The following is a 27550-nucleotide window of genomic DNA, read 5'->3' as shown; positions in this document are numbered from 1 at the left end:
ATATGCAAATATCATGATTATCATTAGAAACTCAAGCCGTGTAACTGGACAACTTATTTATCTCCCAATATCCAAATTTTTAACTCATTTAGGTACATATATCCGACGGATAAAAACCAAATACTTCATACTGGTTATATTATGCATGTGTACTTAGATACCTTTATCGAGACCATTCGATCAGTAATTCAGACCTATCGAATCTGTTCATCTTAAACACACCCTGTAGTAGCAGCTGCCGGAGCGGGAAACATCGAAAAACCAACATGCGGAACACGATCTTACTAAATGATACAATTATAGGTGTATCGATCGTTGCAAACATTTGGACGACTATACTTTATATTAAGATCAAGATACAGTCCCATTCGTAAGTATTAAGACACTTATGATCTTCGTACGAAATTCGACAATTGAGACGTTTCGAAGGTATCGATGGATTTTTTGAAAAATCAGAATCGATGGAAATTGTAATGAACAAACGTGACAGCTACAAGGCAAAGAAAAAGTAGTTGATTTTATTATTATATTACTCGCGTATCAAACTGACGAGAGTATTATTGCACTTATCGTGAGATTCCTCTTATAAAACATTGGATATTGTAACAATATTCAAACAAGATAATCGTTCGAGACCTTATAAGATAATAATTAGTTTGCTAATGACGATTGAAAGATATTCTGATAATAAACTGTCCAATTTTCACGAGTGTCTCAATCGATAAGATTAGATGCATGTAAACCAACAACGTGTTTGACTTCGAATAGTTCTTCGAACGAGATAATAATTCCTGGACGTTTTGTTGATTACTTTAATAGCAACGATTAAAAGATGGTCTCGTGATAAATTCTCAGGTCTTCGTGATACGTACTTCTGTAGCCGAGTGTATCGTTAAACTAGTCCCAGTTGACCATAAACCGAGCTAAGTTACGCCGCTATGATCGCAACCACGCGACGACCAGTTATTTTCACCCGATGCAAATTCGCCTTTTATCTCGATTGTAAATTCCGTGAAATTTATCGCAGATTCTTCCAGCCAGCACCCTCCCTCTGCAACGCGGATATCGTTTCTGTTTTGCACGCCTATTCGCCCGTAACCCTAAACTAAAACGCGATAGAATAGAAACGAATATCGATGGTGGCGTGGTTAATAATAATCGGCATTCCAGTTGCAGACGCTGATTTTTCACGGTTTTCGCGACCATTCGGATCCGGCCTAATGATCGCCTCCGGTTCCAGTACTCGCCACGACATTCTCCGCTTCTCCCTTTGCTCTCCAAATGCTTTATCGCGCGCAAAAGCACGCCGAGAACTCGTTTCGAGAGCTCGATGTGGACCTTTGATTATTTTACTGGGGAATTCGTTCAACGGTTTTACCACGCGCTGGCTCGTGCAAGAATTCCAATTATGAGGCTACCGTTTTGCCTGTTAGCAATCTATCGCTCGAAAATTTTCACGTTTCGATTTTTTCCACGATACTTTTTACGGTCGAGTGTTTTTAGGAACGAACGAAAGTGCATCTGCAAGAATAAAAGTTGCGTTCGAGGAATTCTTCTCCGTTTGATTAAAATTCCACTTTTCATTTTTGTATGTTGTTAGAGAGATAGAGCCAGATAGAGCCACTTTTAAAACTTAAAATTCTAGAATATTACACGGAACGATTCGGATTGTTAAATATCATTCTCTATCTTGTATTTAGTCTTATTTTACGTTTACTAAATTTTGATATTTAACATGGTAATGAACTAACAGTTTGCAAACTAATGTTACTTTTACTCTTTACCGTTGCTCTAATGTTGTTTTTGTAATGAGAATAAAAGTGTCGTTGTTCGCACAATTTCAATGGAAGCTAAATTACTCGCGAAATTAGAAGAGAATCTAAGAAAGTTCAAAGATCTCGAGCCACGTTCTAAAATAAGAAACAACTTATTAATTGAAAAAAGAAGACCGAGAGAGGTGATGGTTCGCAACCCGTGATTCTCAGTAGCTTCTTGAAAATTCTGTGCGTGAGTAACGTGAAAAGGACGCGTGCAACAAATACACACGCTTATACTAATACAGCTACTTATACTAATACGGCTACTGATACAGTGAAGTGTTAAATGGAAATGCATAGAAGCCGCATGGAGCACGTAGTTTGGTCGCGGATCGTGAAACAGAGGAAGAAGGATGCGTGTGACGTCCACCGGAAGCTGTTGCTTCAACGCCACTTGAATTATGAATTAAGTCGGCGCGTGCAAGAAACTCTGTGACACGATGAGCAGCGGCTGAAACGAGCTGCTCGGTGCCCCTATTTTCCTCTTTTCTTTCCTTTTAAATTTAAACCGTTAAGGCGATAAAACGAGAACCTTTATTCTTTCGTTATTCTACCATAAGTCGAGTTTTTAAGTGCCTGAAATACTGTAACCACAAACTGTTAGTACAATAATACAGGACCTGTCTACGAACAATTTTCCTATTGTACTCTTTAACACACGATCCTAGGTATATTACAATCTAGCAATCACTTAATAACCGGAAATGCCATGGTAATAAAATTGAATTACGACACGATCAAACGGAATTGAATTTCCTTTTAACAAGACTTCCTTCACCCTACAAATACTAAAAGTCCTCACAATACCATAAACCCGCTTTACGATACGTCTCTAAAGCAAATAATTGTAAATTACGCGCATATACATGGTGAGTCAAACGTTACACTTCTGAGAAACAAAACCCTACAATCGAACCTTCGTCCTATTTCATTTTCAATCCATCGTGCATGTAGATATCTTCCCTTTACTTCACGATTCATAGTCGTGGAGGAATTGAACACACCTTGTTTTCTGTGATAAGAGGAGAAATAAATAAATAGGGTACTACCGTTGGCAAACATAAGAGATAAGATTGATCATTGATCGAAACGGGGGCAAACTCTTAATTTTTACTTGCCAAACTTAGATTGACGTTCTTTCATAATAATTTGCGTAGGATTTTTTCAATTTCCACGCGCGTACCAACTTAATTTTTGATTTTACACGAAATGTTCCTATACACACGTCTATCAATATTATATTCATCGAATCTTATCTCACATAAATTCTACATATCGATTTTTATTTACTATGATATTTTTATTTACTATTTCATTATAAAATTGTATTAAATTTTACGCCGTGCAACTGACGCGATCTAGAACAAATACTCGTATCTTACGAATGTTAATAAATTCATTGGAAATAGAAGATAGTCAACTATGCGTATGTATCCAGCTTTTACTTTTCCTTTCATAAATCATAATTTTGATATATCGTCGTATATCGTCGTGGTAGTTTATCCGTTTCATGGTTCTATTTAGGTCTACCCTGTATATAGTTTCATACATACGCGCGAAGATAGACAGTTGGAGCTAGTTTATATGTACTTCTGGGAACGTATAAATCGTTCTACGGCCACTTACTTTGCAAAGAGCGACGCCGGTGTCCAACCTGTCCATAAAATTGTCAACGTTGATTCTCAGCTCCGGATACAGCGCGTTCAACCACTCGGCCAGGTCCTCTTTCATCGCGACCAAATACTCCTCCGAGGATTTGAAGGGCCTGTAAGACCTCGCCTCCAGTAGCACCGACATATTGCTTGGTCGATACCTGAAACACCAATTGATCCTGCTTCATCACACGCTTGTCAAATTTTTGTCGCTATATTACACATGAAATTTCCAAGTATTTAATTTTGAATAATAATAGCCACCAAGCGATGACTTTATTTATTATTATTCCTCTTGTTTTCATTTTTATTATTACGCTATATACATATATGTGCGTGGATTTCATTTTGGATATTTCATTTAGATTAACAGAATAAGTAGTTTATTAACCAGTTAACTGCGTTCGACGTGTATACTCGTCGTTGTTTGATTTTATCTGCGAAGCCCGCAAAGTATTTTTGAAACTAAATTTCACAGCTAAAATAAATGAAATTGCATATATAATTTTTTAGTATTAAAGAAAATAATAATATCTTTGTAGTGTATAATTAATAGAGTATAGAAGTACATCATTAGAAAAAGTTAGAGAAATATCATTACTGTCTAATCATTTCAACTATGACGCAGAAATGCTACACTTCCAAACATACTATACTCATATTATACATATATTGTTTATGATTGTGTCTTTATTTCTCTGTAATTGTCCGTTCTTTTTACTTTATTAGAAGTGGAAGTCGATCGAGCACGAACGTTTAATTCAGTCCGATTTTATTTATAGATTGGTTTATGGATACGAGTGGGTCGCGGCTGATTGAATATGAACGGTTATGGGCTTTGCGGTTAGCATGTGCATACTGTGTGGTAGGTGTTTAAATGTCTTTTTATCGGCTGTGAGATTCGTGATTACATATACGCGAATTTAGGTGTTTCTACGATCTTAACAAATTTGTTAACTGTCTCATCGATACTTTGTTAAATAACAACAGACCTTAGTTAATCGTTAAAGGGGCGCATACAATTATACAGAAATTATTTCAATTAACTGTAGGATATTTTAAAACTATACTTAATAATACAGAGTAAATCGTATTAAAAATATTAAACACCAATGAATAGAAATATTAATTTTTAAAAAAGTATTTAAAAAGAACTAAAAAGGGAACAAGTAATTCATCAAGGTGTCCCTTTCATAAAGGTGTAGAGAAATACTCAAATAAAGCTAAAACCATAATTACAGGTCCGGCTGGAACAAAGTATCCCAATAGGATCATTTATCAGCGAACACAATTTGCAATTATAATACGACTGATCGTTTTCCCAAGCCGGACGATCCACCAGTGACCGATTGAACGACGTGTCACAGTGAAACACATTGTCGATGAACAATAAAATTTCGAGGGATTTGCAAGACAATGGCCTGGCCTGGTCGTTTGCTTGTATCGTCCTAGAGAAAATTCTCCCCTCTGGTGGCTACTACCGGTTAAACCACCCCAGAAAACGCTATCGAACAATGTGGCTAAACTCGTGCCATATCCCTTACGAAACTCCCCTGGCTACCCCTATAAATTTCCATTGGTTTCATAAAACGATGGACCCGCCGGTGCGATTGCCCCTTTCCAAACGAACGTTCGGCTTTGAAGGGCCGATTATGACGAGCTACGGGACCATCAGGCCTTTCTATGTGCTTTTACGTTAACGAAATACGATCTCTTCTCTCCTGTCTAGTTTGTTCTTTGTACACAGAGTACGATTTTAAGTTAAATTTTGAAACCGGTCGTTTTACTGGGCCTGGTAAAGTTAATGTTAATCCACAAATAATGAAAATGATTGTCAATCGTTTCTAAGGTAAGACCAATCTATGAAAGCAATTGTCGAACATTTTCAAGTCAACGGAAGCTATTCCCGATGATTTCAGAAGTAAGAAAAATTATTTTTCGTTACCGTTGTAAAAAATCATTCCACCAACTACAGAACAAATTTCCAATAATTCCAAGTCAACGAAAACGACTGTTAATAATTTCAAAACATAATAGAAACGATTCCTGGCCAAGTTAATAAAAAGATACCTAATCAGTCAATGAAAAAAAGGCAACAAATCGTTCCATTATATCGTCATCCAACCCTAACCTCAGACTCCTATCGTCTCGACCAGGAATCTAAAAAATTCTTGAACAATGAGAATCACTGTCATAGAATCGCAGTACAAACGCTTCACCGACCATCAATCCCAATAAAAAGCTAACGAAGAGTACAATAGAGGCGGAAAATACGAACAGAGAAAACGAATAAAGAGAAGGAAGGAAAGGAAGCAAGGGAAGAAACGTAGCAGAAAGGAGACGCGGCTCGAGAGGGAAGAAATCATAAAGGCGAGGTCGATGGTTCGTGAGCCAACATCGGCGATTGTGGATTACAGGCTGGCAAAAGGTGGCTTTAAAATGTCACCCGTCTCGTGTTTCCCTCGGCTGCAACAAGCGTGATTTACTCGTCGTTTACACAGCGTATCTATCCCGTAAGCTCTTCAGGGGACCCCGTGGTTCACGTGCTAACAGGTGTTTTCTTCTTAAATGGCAAAGTGCGAAACTTACGTCTCTCTAGGAGTTTTCTTTCTATGAAAACGTTGCTACAGATATAAGCGAAATTTCATGGGTTGTGATATCGTGAATTCATGGTTAATTTCGAATTATTGTTCATTTCACTGGTTGTAGAATTTTCTAAAGATCTGTTTAACATGCAGATCACGTTAAGAAATGTTAAGATTAACTAGCTTTTCATCGATGTTTACATTTCGAGGAACGTTGCAAGAATCATTTATATGATATGAAGATATATCTGCGGTTACCAATAAATGAGATAAATAAATGACTCTTTGGTTAGACAGACGTGCTCTTTTAAGAAAATCCCAACGAACTTGTTACTCCATTCATTATGTACAATATTTCATCATCAAACCAGTGAAGAATACAGCGCATACTGATGCCCTTTAAACAAGATAATATCCAAGCTAAAAGCGATCATCTAATATTTAACGATTTTAAAACGTCTACCACAAAGCCTTAACTTCAGTCGCCTAAAGCTTCAAACGTTCTAAAAAAAAATATCTATACCATCGATATAATTCGCAAAGTAATCAACCCTACGCAAAACTTTCTCACATCGAAGTGACAAAGACTGCAGGTGTAAAGATATGAAGACTTTATGGCTCGTAAAACGAGCTACTTTCAATGAAAACTATACGCGGAGCTGGAAAATTTCAATTGGACACGGCGAGGAGGCGAGGATGCAGGAAGTGGTGTGTCACGATGTAAAACGAGGCACGCTCGTTTCCATACACCTACCAGCGTGGCGCGAGCGAGCAACGCTTTCACAAAGTTGTGGCAAAATGCGATCGCTATCTCGCGGTAATTCCCCGAGAGTGCGAGCGGCGTGTGCGCGCGCATCGTCCCGCGCGATTTTTCAAGTCGGACAGCTGCGCGCGCAGTGAGCGGATCGATTTATGCCCCTTCGCGTTCTCGCGCGGTTTCCATGCTTCCCGATGATCTATGGATCGTCGCGAATTCACTCGGTCTTCCGTCCTTTGCAGATTTATTTTCCATCTTATGGTTTATCGCGTATGGTAGCGGTTGGAGTTTCTGTTCGGGCTTTAAGTTATTGAATTATTGAATTTTAAATCCGATACCATGATAAATGATATAACAAGTAAGTATTTTCATTCTGAATGGTAAAATAAGGAACTAATCGAACTACGATGCTGAATTATCGAATGTTACATCTGTTAGTGCATTTTCAACGTGTTTAAGAGGTAAGATAAAAAGCTAATTGAACTACGATATTATTCACGAAACCACTGTAACTATTATTATGTTTTCAGTGAAAATTTTCAAACTGTTACATCGTGTATCATATCACCCTATAAGTAATGAGGAAATTATCATTTATCTCGCTAAAAATTGCAAACTTCTTTAAGGTTCCGTTCAAAAAATAAAATCTTGAAAAACGCGCGTTACGTTATAATCGATAATGAAGTACTTTTTCTAATTCAGAAGGCAAGTTCTTTCAAAGTATATTTCGCATGTTTACAAGAATGAAAATGTGTCCAACAGCCCGTCAGTCGATTATTTCTCCGCAAGACATCACCGTAGATGTTTATGTTTATGGTTCGTAGAAGAGGTACTGTATGAAAAGGTTGCAAGTCGAGACGAGTTTTCCTTGGCAAGGAAGCGGGGAAAGAAAACGAAAGACAAGGCGGACGAGCTTCAGCTCTCGGAAAGTTTAGCCTCTAATTTACGGTTAGCTCGTAGTCAATAGAGGCGCGTGTTATCGCGAAACCAAACGAGGGAGTTGCTAAATCAGTGGCTTCGGCTACGCGGGTTGCAGAGGACTAGCAATGGGAATAAACTGCTTCCAAATCTATACAGCATTCAATATGATAATTCAGACTATCTTTGAGATACAAATTTTTAATTAAAATCCTAAATTAGATAATTTATTAACGAACCTGATCAAATAAGTCATGGGAATTCAATATTTTTTTGTTGCAAAATTGTTGCATTTGTTAAGAATATTGTAGGATCTTACTACAATTATTTTATTTAAAATGGATTAAATAGGTGTTAGTTAAACAGGAAACGATGATTGTTTAACGTGAACTAAATATAATAATTTAGACAACTAAATAATTACTTTGCAACTCTCGTCATCGTGGTTCCAACGCTCTCTCTCACGCGGGCCACACTCTCTTGACAACACTAGCAACACTATCTTGACAACGCAGTTCGCACTCTCTGACGTATTAACTAACACTGACTGTTAATTCGTCTTTCACCCTTAGCATCCCTTTGTTTTTTCTTTTACCCCCACCACCAACGTGTTGCACAACCGTTCGTGGTCAGGGTCAGGCAGGTCTTTTCCGTAACTATTCGATTGAAAGACCGACGATACATTGATGGGCCTGTCGGCATTTCTTTCTAGGCTTTCTCGTGACATTGTTTATAATTCGGCCGATATTTCTTAGGTCTTTCGTCCACGATACTACAATATTTAATTGTAATAAGTTATCGTGCATGTGTTCGTAAAAGAAATTGCTAAAGAACGATGTTTCTTACAATGATGAAATACATCGATATTCGTTTCAATTTAATAAAGTGAAAGTAACTTGTATTCAGTAGCATGATACTAACAATAAAATTACATCATAGACAAATATTGCGTAAATACAGCTTGTTTATTCAATATGTTAAAAACTTTCACCCCCCTTCCTCTGGATACAATAAAAATTCTCGAAATAAATTACACTGTGTTTTTGTCATTACACACATTGTATATGTACACACTGCGAAATTGATTACGCTGCCTCAGTAATTAAAATCCCTTAAAAACAACCGTCTGAGAAAAAGATACTACGCAAATTATTACGGAGAATTATTTAATATCGTTATAAAATAAGCGAAAATTGTTAATTGTTACGTACACTCGTTGGAAATGGAAATTGGCAAAATTCCTTTTTCATTTCCTCTTTTTTCTCAGTGTGTATCGCTAATGTCAGTAAATACTATTTCGCGATTTATGTCTAATTTAATTAACGATGAATTTCATTTTTAAAGCAATTTTATTATCATTCTTTCCCACTTCTAGAAAAGCGTTTATTTATTAAATATCAAATTTAGTATAATTAAATACAATTATCGATAATAACTTAAACTCCATAAAAAGAATTACTTGAAACGTTCAATTTTCCTGCAATAAAATACGCCTTAAATAAGAAAAGGAAGAAATGACAATGAAATTGCTTTGGAAATAACTCTTAAAGGACTAAACAATCATCGTGCGATTAAACTCGTGAGTAACTCGCAAGAAATTCAATTATTCCATTTACGTTAACGTGCTATGAAACGTCAAGATAACCTTCGCGTTTCCCAGTCGTGATTTATACACTCATAACTTCGTTCGACTTCATCGTATCAACCTTTTTCCTTTTACTTCGGCCTTTTCTATCGCGTAATAAAGACATCGGTATGTATACTAAAAATCGCGAACGCGTAAGAAATCGTGATCGTGTTCGTTTTCTGCGTAAGTAGATTGGCTGGTTTCTCGTCATTGTCTCTCCCTCGAGATTCGAGCCTCCTGGAACGCGTAATGAGGTTAATTGGAAACGTACAAACGAACGGATGAATGAACGGATGAATGAATCAGCTGTTATGAATGAAAAAGAGGGTTCCAGGCAATTCTCTTACGCTAATTAGCATTCGGCCGCCTTTTCCTATCTATTACAAGTTTCGTCATGTTATTTTCACTTTTTACTTTTTCTCCTTTGCCTGTAATTTTCATATAATTTTTATATATATTATTAAACCGATATAATTTTTGTTTATACTATTGTTCTATATACCGCTATTTTATAATTGGTATTCTTTTAAAAGTAATAAATTCTTTTTAATCAAACGTCGGGATAAATATGACAAATCGATCATTTTTTAATTTTCTAACTCTTGTGTCAACCGGTAATTGAAAACGAATATTCTATACCTGAATGATAGGTCCTTTCTCATTTACTCTTTCTGTTTGTATCCGCAAAAATATAACTTACGGTTCCAAGAGTATCCTGATAAATTACATACGACTTAAAAGGTACAATTTTTACAAACAAATTTCTGCATAAAGAAGTGCAACGTCAAAATGCTGGGATGCATAGAACAATAATTTGAAAAGCCACTTATTTACTATAGAAACTTGTACACTATAGAAATGGGAAAGCTATTCATTAACTAACAAAACGCAGAAGAAGAAGAAGAGAGACATTCTTCAACGTCCTCATCACCCACTTTCCTATTTAAAAACAAATATTTCTTTATATCTATATCATCTCTTATTACTATTAACCAAAAGAACATCTGAATGAAGAAGAGAAACATTCTTCAACGTCCTCATCGTCCACTTTCCTATTTTTATTCCTATTTAAAAACAAATATTTGTTCATATCTATATCATCTCTTATTACTGTTAACCAAAAGAACATGTGAATAATAATAGACGAATAAAAACATGGAGATATTTTTTATAATTATTTACTACTATTAATTGTAAGAAACGAAACGAAAAGAGGAGAAAGAAATTCGCCAACTAACAAGACGCAGGAGAAGGAGGGACCTATCGTTGCTCAATGTTCTCTCTCATTTTTCTGTTTCTATTCTTATCTACTCTTCCACTTGTTCACCGAGTGGCGTGCATACACTTGACAACTCTTCTCTCTTTCTTTCTGCTCGTAGTGTACATCGCGCGATATACCGTTACAGCGGGCTAAGTACACCTTTAAAGTACGCTCACGTAGGTAAACTTAGGAACTGGCTCTTTCATACCGAGGGCCACGCACCTTTTGATATTCCGTCCCTTTCGCGCGGTTCAATGGAATAATAAAAACCCTACGGGCGCGACTATACTTGCTTCTTCATCCATTGGAATCTTGTCGACGAGCTGTTACGATGGCCAGTCGAATATTATGTAAGAACGTGGAGTTAAAAAATACAGTCTTTACAATGTAACTTTAGAATATTAAAAAAATCGCGAACGAAAGAGATGGGTAACTCTAACAATGCTATACTCCACTTTGCAGAAAGAAGAACTGAAATTGAGAGGAATCGACGATCGTAGAAGTTCGAAAGATGCAATTTGCCGCGTTAAGAAAAATTTGAAATTAAAGAAAGAAAAAAAAGAACAAATTAAAGGAAAATTCTATAATCGAAGGAATCGATAATCGTAAAGACGTAACTTTCTATCCTTTTAAAAAGAGAAGTACGGATCGAAGAAGCCAACAATTGTAAAAGTACAACTTTCTACGTTTCTAAAAAAGATCTCGCATGGTAGAAATGAAAATTGTAAAAATACAACTTTCTACCGTGAAACTTGAAATTTTCTAATTTATACAGTCAATTAGTAATATATAGTTTGATAAACTGAGTACGCGTACGTTGAAACATGGTAACTCGATTAATCATATCGATTTTCCTAATCGGTTTACCGTAGCCAATAACAACGTAAAATCGCGATATGCGCCGGTTAAATCGATAATTTCACGAAAGTATAAACGCGATCGAATTGAACGGGCGCGTAATTAACGGTCATTTGCTCTTTTACTGGCCGTTAAATGTCAACTAGATTTCTTTTCCCTTATCACCTGTCGTTCTCTTTTTCGTTATGGATCCTACCCAATTGAGTAAATTATCGGGATTCTGCATAATTGGTTTTGACTATGGGTTCACGTAATCCTTCGTTCGACACGTTGTAATAATTATCTTTATGGTATAATGCCAGCCCCGCGATCGTCGAGATCGTGTCATAAATGAGAAGTTGTTATTGAGTACGTGACTCGGCTGTTAAGTAAATTACCAACGTGATTCTATAGTGGTTCACCTTTTTCTTTCGAAGAAATTTTATGTATATGGATGTTGGAACGAGAGTACTGCGGACATTTAAAACAATTGTGTAAGATAACGTGTGTATAAAATAAAAGAGCGAAGAAGAAGAAATTGAAAGCAAAAACAAGGACGTTATATAATACCAAATGTAAGTGATCATAGTATAAGAATACGCATATTGCGAAAGAAAAAATACAAGTGAAAAAATAAAAAAAAACAAGGAAAAGGAAGAAAAATATAAAAATGGGAAAGAAATTCTGAAATTGGAATGCTAAAACCTAGACGATTATATTGCGCAAATCTAGACGACTATATTGGAAGTATCGTAAAGAAGAAGCGAGAGTGAAGAAATAAACCAGCACAAGAATAATAAAGATAAGTAACACAGAATACTAAATATAGAAGAAAACAAAGAATAATCTGTGAAAGGCAGACGAGAAAATAAGAGGATGTGAAGAAAGAAGAAGAAACAACAGCAATAAAATTCTGAAACCTGGATGATTATATAGCGATATATAAAACAAAATAATTTCTTCTTTTTCTTCAAAGAGAAGAAGGCGGAAGAAGAATCGAAACGTCTAGAAAATTCCGGTTATAATTATATAAGGATAGAAAATCGGAAAATTAAACAAATTAATTCTCAGTGACGCGATTCTACAGCGTAGACTTATTGATTAGAGACATCTCGATAATTAATAGCGCTAGATGCGCGTGACATTCAATCAGCTTTGTGACGCATAAGTCTATTAACTGCTATGTTTCGCCTTCCTTCTCAAATTTTTATGTAGCTTCACAGATTTCAACTCTACAGGCTTTTAAATTCTACCTCGTCATATGCGACAACTATGTATTTTAAAATTAAGCCATTTAATTTTACTTTACACTTTAACCGTAAGATACAACGATGATATTAGAATTGAACCGGAAACGTATTCCATAATTATATTCCGGTACATGTAAAAACGAGCTCGATTGAAACTCGTGTCTGGAGGTTTCGTGTGTGTCGTAACAGGCAACGATTTCATTCATTTCGCGACCAGAAAATGAACCTGCTTCGTCGTACGTCGTCGGTGGCATGCGCGTCGAATGCAAATCGCCTAGAGGCTCGAGCCGAGCTCTCGAAATGCCTGCATCATAATGCCGTAGAACGCGGCAACTCGTTGTTGGCTACGGGATATCTGGAACCGGTATCAACCGAATGGTGATAACGTCCGAAACATTTCTGTACTCGTTTGTCATTGTACACGCACCGATGACTATTCGCTTGCTGCATATTAATCTCCTTCTTACAAATGAGACTCTAATCGCCAGTAATTTCTTTAAAATATCCTACACGAAACGAAAATAATTTTTTGTATTTATAATAGTATTTTCTCTAATCAACTAGTCTTCGATTAATTTAACAATTTGTTCCATTAAGATATGGTACATGGAATGAAAGTAATTTTTCTATGATTCTATACTTTAACTTATTATTTCTTGTCAATTTCATTCTTTCTACATATTTTTTCCTTTCCATCTCCAATAATATTCCTTCCGATTGTTTGCTATTATTAGTCGAAAATGAATAAATAGAACAACTCAGAATCCCAGAACAACTCTAATCAATACAAAATATTAACTTAATCCGATTCAATTTAATTCAGTTTATTGATTTTCAATAATATCCCCTCCAATGAATTCCTAACATCGTTCGACAATTCCTAAGTATTCAGAATAGCTCTAATCCATAGAAAATCCCAACTTATTCTTCGTTAATTCTATTTTTCTCGTTTCCTTCCCTTTCTATATTTCCAATAATACTGTTTGCAATCTTGTCGACCTAACATCTACGTCTACCATACAAATTACTAGGCTGTGGATATATTTACAAGCACGAAATTCATATTTCTATGAGCGCAACTAACATAGTAAACTGGACTTAGGCAGAGATTTGCCTTACCAAATATTAAAACAGGTACTGTCATGCCGCGTAAGACATCTGCACTCCATCCCACGTTGCTTGACGGTCCACGTACCGTGCTTCCGACCCTCAATAAACCTAAGCACCCAGCATAAAACTTTAACTTTTCAACGTCATTGTTTCAACACATGTTTTTCAGTTCATATGTTTGTCCTGAAGGTTTTCCTAATCCTAGAAATGTTTTCGGCTTATGGCCGGTTTTAGAAAAGTCAATTGCCGGTTTTTCCCGTGAACAAGGCCACCCCCTAGCCATACGTCAGTACGAGGCTTACTCCTCCGATTTTCATTTATTAACGTTAGCTATAACCAATGGGCATCGCGGATCGTTACCATTATTTTTCTAACGAAAAGTGTGAACAACGAATCCACGTCCTTAGCTCAAAAGACACACCCACGCCAACCTTTCCTCCGTAATCACACAAGAACGAACTTCACTTTCTCGGGCCTACAGAACACTCAACTTGTGCTCTAAACTTGTTCTCATCACGACAGAACAGTCACTTCATCCCTCTAGACTGGTGTTCTATCTATACTTAGTCTGTTCAATCGCTATTTCCGCTACATCAGGAAATTCATCTTCTTCTTCTTATATTCAACTGTAAGGGCCTTGCTCTACCACGAAAGAACATTCAGTGCTCATCTACCGGAGTGTCGTATTTCAAAGTATCGTCTACGTCATTTATATCATACGTAACGGTGTAACTCTTCAGTGTATTAAGTATTGGAAATACAAATTTTATAACCCTGTTAATCGCAGTGTTATATCACATCAATCACCCCTATTATCCCATAAGAAATAAGGGATCGATCTATTCGTGGTGTCGATTCTTATAATCGTAACGGGAATTTACGACTCCCGTTGACGCGTTTTCTCGCAACCGCGTCTCCCCGCGAAAGCTCGAAAATACAGATACTATATCTGGGATACTTTGAAAGAAACTTTAAGTTTCCCATAAACAGAGAAAAATCCACCATGCAGGTATAAATTATTATGTCTCTCTCTGCTTGTCGTCCTCGAGATCAAGAAACCAGCCTACCAAGATTCAATTGCTCTCGTTAGAAACCTACCTCGGTTCCCGACAATTACATACAACCATCTTATAAATTCTAATGCGGTGGCAAGTGCAATTTGCAACAGTTGCACAGCGGGGAGGGAAACGCGAATTCCTAGAGCGAGGTATCGCGTCTAGAATAGCGTTCTACGCTCGTGAATCGGATTATGCAAAAGCTGTCCTTATTCTTAACGACCAGCGCTCAGCTTAGAGATCGTTATCTGTCTGTATTGCTGGTATGACTCCGTTTTCATTGAAACGAAACCATCGTAGCCAGGAGAATTGAACGCGAGAGCAGAGGATAAAAGCCACGGAATCGTAAGTTCGATCTTAACGACTTTGTCAGTAGCGTAAATCAAGCAACTTCTCGCCGAATGGGACGTAATTCGATTAAATATCTCGTTTCGTAGCTGGACCTATGCTTTATAACGGAGGCTGGAATATGCTTTATCGTTTTCCGAGATTTCGAATTTTTCTTTATTTACCCCTAAACATTGTGTTTTATTTCATTGTAGGTAGATTATTTTTATTTGTAGAAAAATTCAGATTTTTTCTATTTTTTATATCTTTATGGAAATCCTTTCTCTCTTTATTATTTTCTAAGGATATTATTTTTGTCGTGTCTCTCGAAATTATGTGGATTTCGTCTGCTTGTATTTCCTATTCTATTCGTGGGTCTAAGGATATTTCACCTTTTCTATATTCATATTCCTTTGGAATATTATTTTCTTCCATTTCAATTCCTACAGGAATTAAATTTTCAGTTTTTTATTAAATACCTTAGTTTTAGCTTTTATAAAGCTTTCGCCTATTCCTATTCTCTAAAAAGTCTACTTTTTTCACTTTAAATATCCGGATATCATTTTGTCCTGTTTCTTAAATAAATATTTTGCATTTAGATTTTGCGTGTCTAATATTTTATTATACCAATGTTAGGTGTTGTGAAATTTTAATTTTACATTCTCCCCTCTTATTCTACAGAATACTACATCAATCAACATCGTCACGGAAACACAATTTATTTCTAGAAATTTATTACTGTCTGTCGTTGGTTCCACAGAAATGTCTTTAGTAGCTAATCCATCGACCGTAGCCGAATTGGACACATTATAAATGCAGACGGAATAAGATACACACTGTAAAATAGAAAGGTGTTCGACAGCTCGAATAAGACGAGAAAAATCGCCTGGCAAAATGTTAAAATATACAGCGACACGATAAGCCTGTTAGAACTATGCACGTTTTTAAATGATCGATCGCATGGCACTGGTAAACAAATACAAATTTAGCCGCTGTGCGAATATGGAATGCACCGATGTTATCGATATCCACCCCATTTTTTTTTTACTGATAATACCCCGCTGATTTCGACTATAAATTATGCAACGCGATAAAGTACTCAGAAACTCGTCGACGGAGGACATACCATTTACAACGGCTCCGATTTGATAACGTCAACACTATTTATGTAATCCATCATAATCTTTTTGCTTTTTAATGCTTTCCATTTTCCGCTCATTTAAGCAATTCCGTGTGGTAAAAATGACAGAGATTGCTTAGAAATGGAATATTTGATGATTGGGAAGTATTTTATCTACCGAATTTCAGTTTCGAGGAAGATTTCAAGAGGAAGATAGACTATTTAACTGATTAGTTTTAGCTAATTCTACTTAGCAATACTCTTCACTCATATTTATAAAAATATGGTATTCTTAGTATAAAAGTTATATATGTATTGCATAAATGTTCACAACTTCCTGATCTTCATAATCTCCGACGACAGAACCTCCAAATAACTTAAAATATGATGAAAAATCGAAAACTAAGAATTAGCAACCCAAAGCTAAAAATTGAGAACCCTTCGAGTAACCTTCAGCCTTCTAATCGCGTCTCTAACCTGAAAACAAAAGAACGAAGAGACAGCAACGTTCTTCGTTGACAAATGCCATGAAAAAAAAAGGAGAAACATGCCTGCTGTGTCGAAAATAATCGTCTCGCGACGAACCCGAAGAGACACGCGCGGAATTTATTCGAAGAGCGCGCATAGTCCCGCGGTTGCGCGTGCGTGCGTGCGCAGCAGCCTTTAACTGCGCATGCGCCGTGCCTATACGCGCGCGCCGCAAAATTGACCGACCGCCCGACAGAAAATCTTGTGAATGAGCCGCTTCTCCATTCACTTTTAAACCGGACTCGCCGGAACACGCGCACAACACCCTAGTCACGCTTTGCTGCGGATAGCTGAGCATATTTTTAGATTAATCGCAAATTTACCGGTGGCCTGGCTCGATAAAAACTTTCAAATTAGTTGTAATCTGTTTGTTATAGGAAAAATTCCGCCTAATGATAAACGATGTATTATTATACAAAACAGATGCATTTTCACGAAGATGTTTTGTTAAGTTCTCTAATTTAATCTCATGTATATACATTGCTATTATATCGTACATGTATTATTACATTATATCATACATCTTCTATTACACGATTAGATTCTCTAACTGAATCCAATATATGATTAATAATACTTTAAACGCGATGAGTCAATAAATATATAAAGTTAATATATAAATAAATCTTCCAATTTGTTTCTCGTAAATTCTCCCATAAAAGCTTTCCTTTTGCTGTCTTCATATCATTGAACTGAACTGAACTGATCACTGAACTGTAAATATTGGGTTGGTAACTAATGACACTTAATGACAAAATCCTCAATCACTTAGTTGCCAACCCAATATATCCATAAAGTGTATTCGAAGTAATTTTTATGTAAGCTACATAAACTATATTAATTATTAAGAAAAAATCAACAATGAAAAAGAATTTATAATATAAGATTCGATGAATTAGTAAGTCCAAAGCTTATTTCCTACCACGTAACACTGACATAAGATCCAAACAAAGGGAACTTCAATTACCGGTATATTTTCCTTTCGCGTTACGCTATATTATGCAATCGTATTCAACTTTTTATTACATTGGGATTTGTACATTTAATTTCTCGTCATCGTGTGTTTACCGGTTCGTGCAACTTTCCCCTGTGGCCGCGCAAATATTTTCATCGCCATTGTTTACGCGCGCACGGTTGCCTACTAGTTTTCTTAACCGCCTTATTTGCATTCCCGGAACCTGTGTATCAAGACATAATATGCAAATAGCCCGTCCCTGTGTCTCTCTCTATCGCTTAAGTCTCGAACAGAGAATCCATCTTCGTAGAACCGAGCCTGGTGGCCCATCCGGCGCCTCCTTTCTTCTTATTATCGCTATTTATTATAATTTTCACTCTCCGTTTCCATTAATCTCTTCCGCTTTCTCTATTGTGCCGAGTAATCCGACGTGAATCCTACGAGATTACGTTATTGTTCGGCCTAAGTATACGTGATTCAGAGTGAACGTTAATTTTCATTGTCGTCGAATCAACGGAGGATAATGATCCGTGAAATTTTTTCTATTTGCGAACCAAGCAAATTTCCAGACGCAGACTTTCGTGATACGCTCAAGTATCGTGAAAGTTAATAGAAGATCAAATCAATGTAGATTATCTTTCGTAGAATATATTAACAACATAGAGACAGCATAAACGAGAACAAAACAAATGTAAGGATCCTAGAAGAAATACGAGAATGATTGGAAAAGAAGTTGATGATTTTACCCAGACGTTATTCAGAAACTTGATACTGGAGGTATAAATAATAATAAAAAAAAAACTTTGAAAAAGGTACACAAAGGAAACTACAGAAGAATTTTTGGACACCAGAGTAGCACAAAAACCATAAAGTTTAACGATAATAAGAAATGAAATATGAAAATTGCGAGGTAACAGAGTACATTTAACAATGCGAAATATTCAAAAAGAACGTTCTTAAATCTCCAGATTACGCTAAAAATTGTAAAAAAAAAAAATTGCAAAAATAAAGCCTATGATATCATACACTTTAATCTAAAAATAAATTAAAATCAAAACACAAGAACAACAAAAATTGACCAACTTACTAAATTACTAAAGAAAGAAAGAACAAAATAAATATCCTAGAAAATAAAGAAATATTAAATGTTCCTCAGACATAACTTTAAAAAGTCAACCCTTTAGATTTTCCATGGTGAAAAGAAAACCTTTAATTCTCCCTATTCCCTGCCCATAATCATCCAAGAATACCATACATCGGGTTCCCCCATCATCAAGCACTGAGCAAATTACCGCACGCTATAGCGCATCAGTGATTCATCATCCACCGTTTAGAGGCGAATTTCACGGAGGGTAAGCAAGCAGCTTTCGAAAGATGCGCCGGTCCTCGATTATCGCAAAAGTGCATCTGGCGAGCGCATCCGAGCGCCTCGGACTATCATCCGACTATCTCGGCTGTTTGTTTCGCGTTTCCATCGAGCTACAGCGTGAGATCTCACCGAGAATGCCCTCCCTCTTTGTCCTCCCTTCTTCATCTCGATTTCCACGACATCGAACAGCATCGAGAACTTCACCTAGAGTTGAGAATTCAATAAAACTAGTCGTCGCATCGATTGTCGGATAATCGGTTTAAACGGTGACGAGGGTGGACGCTTTGGAGAGAGATGGGGATGAGAGAGACATGGAAGAATCAACCCCTTCTGGTTTAAGATCTACGATAGATGTATCTCGATATATATTTCACGCTTTGTTTCTTTCGGCTGATTTTTTTCGATATTTTACGGATGAAGAGCCAACTTGTTATTTATTGATATTTACTTTGATTGATATTTATATAGACATATTATATGTACATGGGCGATCTTTCGTTTCTTTTGGGAAGAAATTTTGAATCTGAATTTAAATTTCGTTAACGTAGTTTTAAACGTAGAGTTTAAGAGGGAAAATCACAAGAAAATATATTAAGTTGTTTCATAAGGTGCGTCTATTATTTCCTTATAAAACGAAAGAAACTTTTCGGACAACCTAATATAAAACAGCCTGTAACAGATCCTAAAATAATTACAAGAAAGTATAGGGGACTTCATAAGGAATACTATCGAAATAAATCGAAAAGAAGAAACGTGAAATACAGCAAACATTAAAGAAGCAAAAATCACGGAAAAAGTTTGAAGAACGTCCGAAAATTCTACATCACCCTGTAAGTATCTAGCCGTTAAAATTTGTTCAAAGAAATCGAAGAAAATTTCGGAAACATATAAAAATCTAAAAGAAACAGACCTTTCTATGAATCCTAAAAATAAATCTCGAAAACATACAAGCTTGACCAGTGAACTTCTCACCTACGATATCTACAATATTCTACAACATTTATATAAAACCTACGATATCTACGAGGTCCGTAAAAAAAGCAACATAAATTAGAATTAAAGTAAAACATCGATACAAATCTCGACGAAAATAAATAAACCATCTTCCACGATCTGTGTTTACTTCACAATGGAACGAAGTCTAGATCGTATTACCGATATAATGTATCGCTGCTAGCGACAAAGCCTGACGATTCCATAGGACGAGAATTCGTGATTAAATCTGATCCAGACTGTAGAGATCAGCGCTACATTCGCTGGAAAGAAGTGTCATTGCGTACGGGATTTATTTGTTCGCCTAGCTGCACGTTGATACGTTAATCGCCTCATTTGCCTTTTAAGCGTGTTTTTTTAAACGCGCTAAGGACAGGTGAGTCAGCGTCGCGCTCTCGGAAAATTTATTAAGACTTTTAAGGTAAAGCGACTTAAAAATAGACGTCAATAACGATCTTGCTAAGGATACAGAATGTTTCCAGCATAAATCGCTATTAAATTCGGCGTTACATATGTTCGACATCTTCTTGAAATATATCGTTGTTATTTATCGTCGTATTGTTTGTCTCAATATTGTTTTCTTGTACTCTCGTTTGTTATCTGATCGTTTGGTATCTGAGATAATTCTATTAATTGTGCAACAGGTATTATAATATTCAAATATAGATCAAATATAGATTACTCGAGGATATTTTATCGAATTTCCATTCTATCGCTTAATATTTCTCTTGCAAGTAGGCACACATTTCGTGGAAAATATTTCGGAATTAAAAATTTGATAGCTAATAAGAAAATGATTTAGAAGAAAGCGAAGAAGATACCAAGCACGATTAATATTCGTTTTACTTAATGAAATCGTTGTTGACACATATTTTTATGATTTATATTAAAAAATAAATAATGATAATTTACGAAGAAAAGGACTATTAATATCGAACGAAAAATTCGGATTATGACAATTATGTAATTCGAGGCTACTTAAAATCAGAGTTTGCGTTTGTTATTAAGAAAAAATTATCTGGATGTTAGAACAAGCAACACCTAATTGGTTGTTTGACGATCAATCACGCGTAACCGCGAAGGCAAACATTTGTCGCGCTAAATCAATAAAAACGTTGTTCGATTGAGACACCTTCGCGGTAGCGTGTCTTTTTCGATTAGATCAACTCTGAAATAGTATTCTTAGACTATAAATCGATATAATAATTTATATTAGTTTAGTAAAATTTAGAGTATTTTATATTGATATAAATCATTTTGCTTCTTAATATTAGTGTTAACGGAAAATAATTTTATTTTGTATTCTACGTCCACCGTGATAGGGATTTCTGATAAAAAGAAATTAAATTAAGAATTCCAAAATTAAGTAATCCAGCCCTGAATTATTATAATCTCCAATGGCCTGATAATACCAGTTCAGACGTTAAGAGATATAACGTTGCGTGTATTTAAAGCACAATCATCGAGAAGCCTATCGTCTATCTCTCTTCGCGGCTTCCAAGATAATACGAAAAATCGCTGACCTGTTCCTGCCACAACACTGTTCGATCCATCAAAATTTTGATAATCTATGCACATACACGTTCAACGTACACGAATACTATTCTATACTTCTTTATACAAACGCTAATACGCAACTATATTACATGCATTCACATTGTATAATAAGCTATGATCGTATTATTCGTCATAATATTATCACATTGAACTATGTATGTATATGCAGTGTATACGGTAGGAATTATTATATTTTGATCTGACTGTAATCTTAGTAATCAGTCAAGGTTTCTAATGATTTAAAGAAATAGCTAAAAGAAAATCAAAACAAATAATAATAGAAAATATAATTAGGTCGAGAATGGTCGTAACAAAACGAAACACGTAGCAAGGTTAAGTATTAATGGGTTAAGGAATACCGCTTAGTTAGCTTCAAAGATACAAGAGGAATTTTGTTGCATGTTTCTTTATACTTCATATGCATAGAATATTGTTTGAATGAGAATATTTTGAGATTCATATAAGTGGCGAAGTTACAGTGCTTACAAGAGCTACGTGTTAGGTTAGGTAAATTTTTACATTAAACTAGTTTTAAACGCAATCTTTTTGAAATCATGCTTTCTATCCTAACACGCAACAGATATTCGGAACGATTTATTTAATTAATAACAAACCTCGATATATCACACTTCGTGTTTTCTTCAATGCTTCTATTAGTGAAATTTTTAGATACTTTCAAAGATTATTCTTTCTAGAATATATTTTTCAATAGAAAGTCAACATTTTCACTTGTCCTTTGAAATGATTAAAGAATCATACACAACACACGTACTTGAGAATATATTACAATGTAACATAAAAGTTTTTCGTTTTTTCTCTGTTAACACTTCTACCAATTGACAAGATTTTGCCAGACATGGTCTCGTAGACAACGTTTAATAACTCCGCCATTTTGTAATTTTGACGAATAGAAATCGAACTCAAATGTTTTCTAACGACAATCTCAATATTTCGACGAATAACTAAGTATGTATTTGAGATCCAAGAATGTCAATTTAATCTATCTTCTTAGACCTATAAGATGACACGTCTAAAAAAAGCCGTTGTTAATTTGACGATCGACTGCGACCGTTAAATCGAACCACGCAGCTGACCGTTGCGCTATGGAACGATCGCAAGATACATAAAAAAACGCGGGACAAAAAGCTACAGCGCAATACTGACCAAATAAATCAATAAACACTTGATATTTTCTCACTCACCTATCAGCCGTGTCCACAAAGAGGAAACCTTCTTCACGTATCCCTGACAGGCACACGCGACAGCGGGTGTCGCATCGACGAACGATTTAATCCCGAAATCGTCTCGATCAGTCGCGCGCGAGACCGCCAATTATCATCAAGGCGATCGCGACGTATCGTCTCGAACTAGTCCTGTGTTATACGATCGATTCACCGGACATCAGCGGAGTGACAGTTCTCACTTCGATACGGTACGATGCCACCGAGACAAAAGCTCGATAATTACCAGGCCAGAGGATACGTCCGTTTCTGCGCGTTTCTGTATCATACAATTTTTCTTCCTGTCGCGTCACGACGATTTGTTTTCAATGCACGATACCGTTCACACCTTCAGGGGGTGCACTCAAACCCCACACTCACGCGTCGCGTCCCAACTAGAGACTAAAGCGCCTAGTTACTCTCCACCCGTATAAATGCCTCGCTGCAGCGTGAATGTAGTCGTAGGTTCGGGAGCTTGGAAGGGAATATTGTCGCTTTCTTCCATTAGGGGGCGCCATGATATAGCTTATGGTTCTGGTAGAGAAATAGTGGAAAAGTGGGAAATGTAGGTAAAGAAGATCTAAGAATTAAAAGAATAACATTATCGACCGTGGAAAATTGTAGATTTTAGTTGGTACTGATTTTAATAGCTTATAATGTCAAATAGGCAAAATATAACTAGAAATGGAGATAAACTAAAAAATTAAGAAGGTTGGTTTTTAAGCGCTTACTTGGACGAGGTATTTATAAAGATATTTTTTATCCACGGTGGTTAAGTAGATATGTCAGATTTCTTTATAGCTTATGAGAGATAATTTTGACCCATTAAAAAGTTCATTCCAGTTTAAATTCACATTATTGAATTCATATTGCAATCATGAAAAGGTATTTAAAAAATTTGCTCTATACCTTTTTTGATTGATTCCACAATATGTAGATATTTTAACAATCTTATAGGTATTACTTATAATTTAATATGCATTTAACACGATGTAACATACGAACAAAATTTTTTTTAACAATATCGTGTAACTCTAATTGATTTTAGTAAGAAATTTGTTACCAGTAATAATTAGTAAGTTACGTTAAAAAATATTTACTATTCTATAGGGAGAATTCATGTACCTATCATCTCAATCACTAATTAAGAAACAAAGTCCATGTGAAAACGTAATTATCACGTAGCTTTGATGACTACTTTTTCGTCCAAACGACAGGTGCATCGAGTATATACGAAGTTACGTTATGGGGAATCGCTATGGAAACCCATAAAATGCTACAGTCGACCAATGGAAGTTGAACGAGCCTTGCTTCATGTACTTTGACGTTAAATGTCAAGCTCAAAGGGTTGCTAAAACCAAGTTCTCAGTTCAATTAACGTCCATTTACGGATAATTAATTACGCCAATGAGCGCCAATAGCGGAAATAGTGTTAAAATGAAGTACGATACATCGAAGAAGAAAGTGACTTCCGCTCAACGAGATTTATATATCAGACCACTATTAAGGCTGAAACAACAAGAAGATATTTTTGATAAAGGACTTATTGGAGCGATTGAAAACATGAAAATAGACTCGAATTTGTTACACGATATTATAAATGAACACAAGGAATTGTCATTGAAAAGGTATTTGACCATATTTTACTTTAGCAAATTTGAATTAAGATTCGAATTTTCCCATTCTTAAATAAATGATAACTTTTCATAGTATAAAAGCAAAGGAAAAGTAATAGAAATTTAATGACTCTTAATATTTTGTGCATTAATATTAATTTACTATTTGGCAGACGAAACTTTTTGAACACGATGTACAAAAATATTAAAGATATTACTTCTGAATTGGATTCTGCGAAACATGTGGCGAACAATCCAGAAGATTTGCAAAAACTAGGTAAATATAAATATTTCGCAACCTTCTTACTATTATGTTTATAATAAACAAACTAGTTAGAAGATTAATTTCCTTTGTAATAATTTTATAGTTATAAGACCTTTATACATATTTTCATTTAGATGTGAACACGTACAAGTCAAAATTGATCAAACTTTCGCAAAAAATGCAGGATTTCGAGAAATCTTGTCCTATTGAAACATTAATGGAGGAAGGAACTGCATTAAATACTGAAGTACGTGAATTCGAATTTAATTTAGATAAATATGAAAGAGCACAGAAAAATTGGACACGTTTATCGTTATTATGCAAAAGTAAAATTGAAAATAGACAACACAATACAGAATGCAAAGACATAGACGATTTTCATGCTCTGGTTGCAGTAACAGGTAACGGAATTATTTGTTGAACAATTAGAAAATTAATTAACCTTTTTACATTCTTTAGATCATTTTTGGCCAAATCATAGTTTTCTATAATTATTATTTAAAAATTCCTTAAATTCAAGGGAACATGAAAAAATTATTATTGACACGCTTGACTTCTTGTTTCAATATTATGCTAATGATTTTCTTCGAATATTAAATGTCCTTTTCTTGGTTAAAACGAAAATGGAACTGGAACATAAAAAGATTCGAATATCGCAGGAGTCATTTAAGACACTCAGAAAGCCATTTAAACACTGGGAAGATCATTACAAAATTTTCTAAATTTCTCTAAATATGTAACAGGACACACAGAAAATTGGACCATGGAGGATCATCTATTTTTCTTAAAAACGCGAAAAAGTTGTGAAAATATACCAGCTTTGGTTGTAGCGATCCAAAAAAGGTGTCCAGATCTATCTACTGAAACTATAGTAAACCACGAGGCATGGTACAAACAATACACAGATTTACGAGAAAAACAGAAGGCAGCTGTGAAAGAATGGCGTCAAAAGAAGGAATCAGAAAAAAAGAAAAATATCGAGGAAATAGATAAAGAAATCGGGAATCGTTACGAGGATGAAGATTTTCTAAATGAAATCCCCAGAGAGAAAGCAACATGTATTTTAAGAAAAACAAAATCATCTACAACGGAAACCAGAAGTACCAACAGCAGTGCCAGTTCGACCGAAAGCAAGAAAAAGGAATTGATTAAAAAGTGGAAAATGGAAAAAGAAAATAAGCGTTTGATGGACGAAGAACAGGTAAAAATGCAAATGAAATTGAAGGAGAAAATAGAGCAAAATAGGAGGAAGAAGCGTAAAGAAAAGATCCAGGAAGCTCTGGAACAATATAAAAAGAAGAAATCTTTGGAAAACATTTTAAGAGAAAGGGATGAACAATTTAAAGAAAAATGTGCATACAATGTAACTTTGATCAAAGCATTTAGGTAAAATTTATGCTGAATTTATAACAAATTCGAACATTAGAAACAGGACAGAAAGTTAATAGAAATTGAGTATATAAATTTGTATAAATAAAATTCAGTTACACGAATAAAAGACAGAAATTATGTTTGCAGAGAGCAAGACAAAGAGTTTACTAAAAAAAGAAAAAATTTAATTCTACGTTCTAAGAAGCCAAACAAATGCGAATCTGTAAATATAAGAAGGATAGAGCTCGCAGAAGCAAGGAGCTATTCAACATTGTTTGATACTACAAAAGTTTGGAGAGAGAAATGTAGGGTAGAAGATTCGACGATGCGTTTTAACGAATTGCAATATATCAAGGACGTCCCAAAAATGTGAGTAACCGAATAAATTATTAAACTGTTTATTTATTTACATATGGATGGTATTACAGGTGTATCCGATGGAGGAACGAAGAATCGGAGGATCTAAAAATCTAACAAGAAATATATCGATTAAAAAATGTAAAAGACGTTAGTATAAACGATCGTGTTATCGTATGCCTAATTTATTGTATATACTCGTACAAGTTTTATTGTTTACGTGTAACTTGGTAACTAACGCGAATCAAAATACGTATAAATATACAGTTTTGTCATTGGTAAACTTTACATCATCTTTTTATAATTTTTGAAACAATGTTCAGCAATAAATCATGCAATTTATGATAACCCGAACGCAACTTAAAAGGTGTCTATCTTTTACTTAAGGAAAGTACAATTATTTTCATTAACCCTTTCATGATCGATGTTGCGTTTCGACGAAGTTTACATTTCTCCCATTGAAATTCTAATTTCACTTTACAAATCAAACTTCAATTTCAGTGCGTTAAGCCTTCTTTGCAAAGTATTAGAAAAAAAATGTGCGTTCCTAAAGAAATATCCGATCCTGAAAGGGTTAATTGATCAATTCTTATGTGTACACATATTTAGGAAGAAAACAAATGTTTACGGCTAAAGAATATACGATATGTTTCCCATTACTCCTCCGCTAATTTAATATTATAATTTTTAATAAATTAACCAACCGAGCACACTTCTAGACCGGCGAATCTTTAGCGCAATTTCTGTATAATAATCTGCGTAATAATCATACTTCAAGGTATTTACAGTAATTGTACTTACTTCCTGTTCGAACTTCTCCCAAACTCTGGAATCACTTCATTAGAGCCGAACGAAATCTCGGTATCTGTTTTGTACTTCGTTTCCGAATCGGTATACTAAAAGTATATTCTCCTATAGTAACAGTCTTTCATAGGAAATGATCCACGAACACGGCGACTCCATGAACATAAGCAGTAACGAGGACAATCCCTCGTGATCGATC

The 27550-nt window shown here is 35.4% G+C and overlaps 2 protein-coding genes across 3 annotated transcripts in view; one reads left to right on the top strand and one right to left on the bottom strand.

Annotated features, from left to right (window-relative positions):
* LOC100643453 (GAS2-like protein pickled eggs) overlaps positions 1-23362 on the bottom strand; it is an 88193-nt gene extending 64831 nt beyond the window's left edge. For both annotated transcript variants that reach the window (XM_012311123.3, XM_012311124.3), the window contains exons 1-2: positions 22921-23362; positions 3444-3630 (exon numbers count right to left, since the gene is read on the bottom strand). In XM_012311123.3, the coding sequence (XP_012166513.1) occupies positions 3444-3614 (171 nt within the window). In that variant the 5' untranslated portion in view covers positions 3615-3630; positions 22921-23362. The remainder of the gene's footprint in view (positions 1-3443; positions 3631-22920) is intronic.
* Positions 23363-24216: 854 nt separating this feature from the next.
* LOC105666009 (coiled-coil domain-containing protein 112-like) lies at positions 24217-26785 on the top strand. The gene is made up of 5 exons (XM_048408081.1): positions 24217-24566; positions 24728-24831; positions 24954-25220; positions 25563-26205; positions 26338-26785. Exons 1-5 carry the CDS (start codon positions 24346-24348, stop codon positions 26561-26563), a joined length of 1461 nt encoding a protein of 486 aa, XP_048264038.1. The 5' UTR covers positions 24217-24345; the 3' UTR covers positions 26564-26785.
* The last annotated feature ends 765 nt before the right edge of the window (positions 26786-27550 follow it).

This window comes from Bombus terrestris, chromosome 8 (assembly GCF_910591885.1).
Source record: "Bombus terrestris chromosome 8, iyBomTerr1.2, whole genome shotgun sequence".
Taxonomy (NCBI): domain Eukaryota; kingdom Metazoa; phylum Arthropoda; class Insecta; order Hymenoptera; family Apidae; genus Bombus; species Bombus terrestris.
This window is presented reverse-complemented; position numbering and strand designations above follow the sequence as displayed.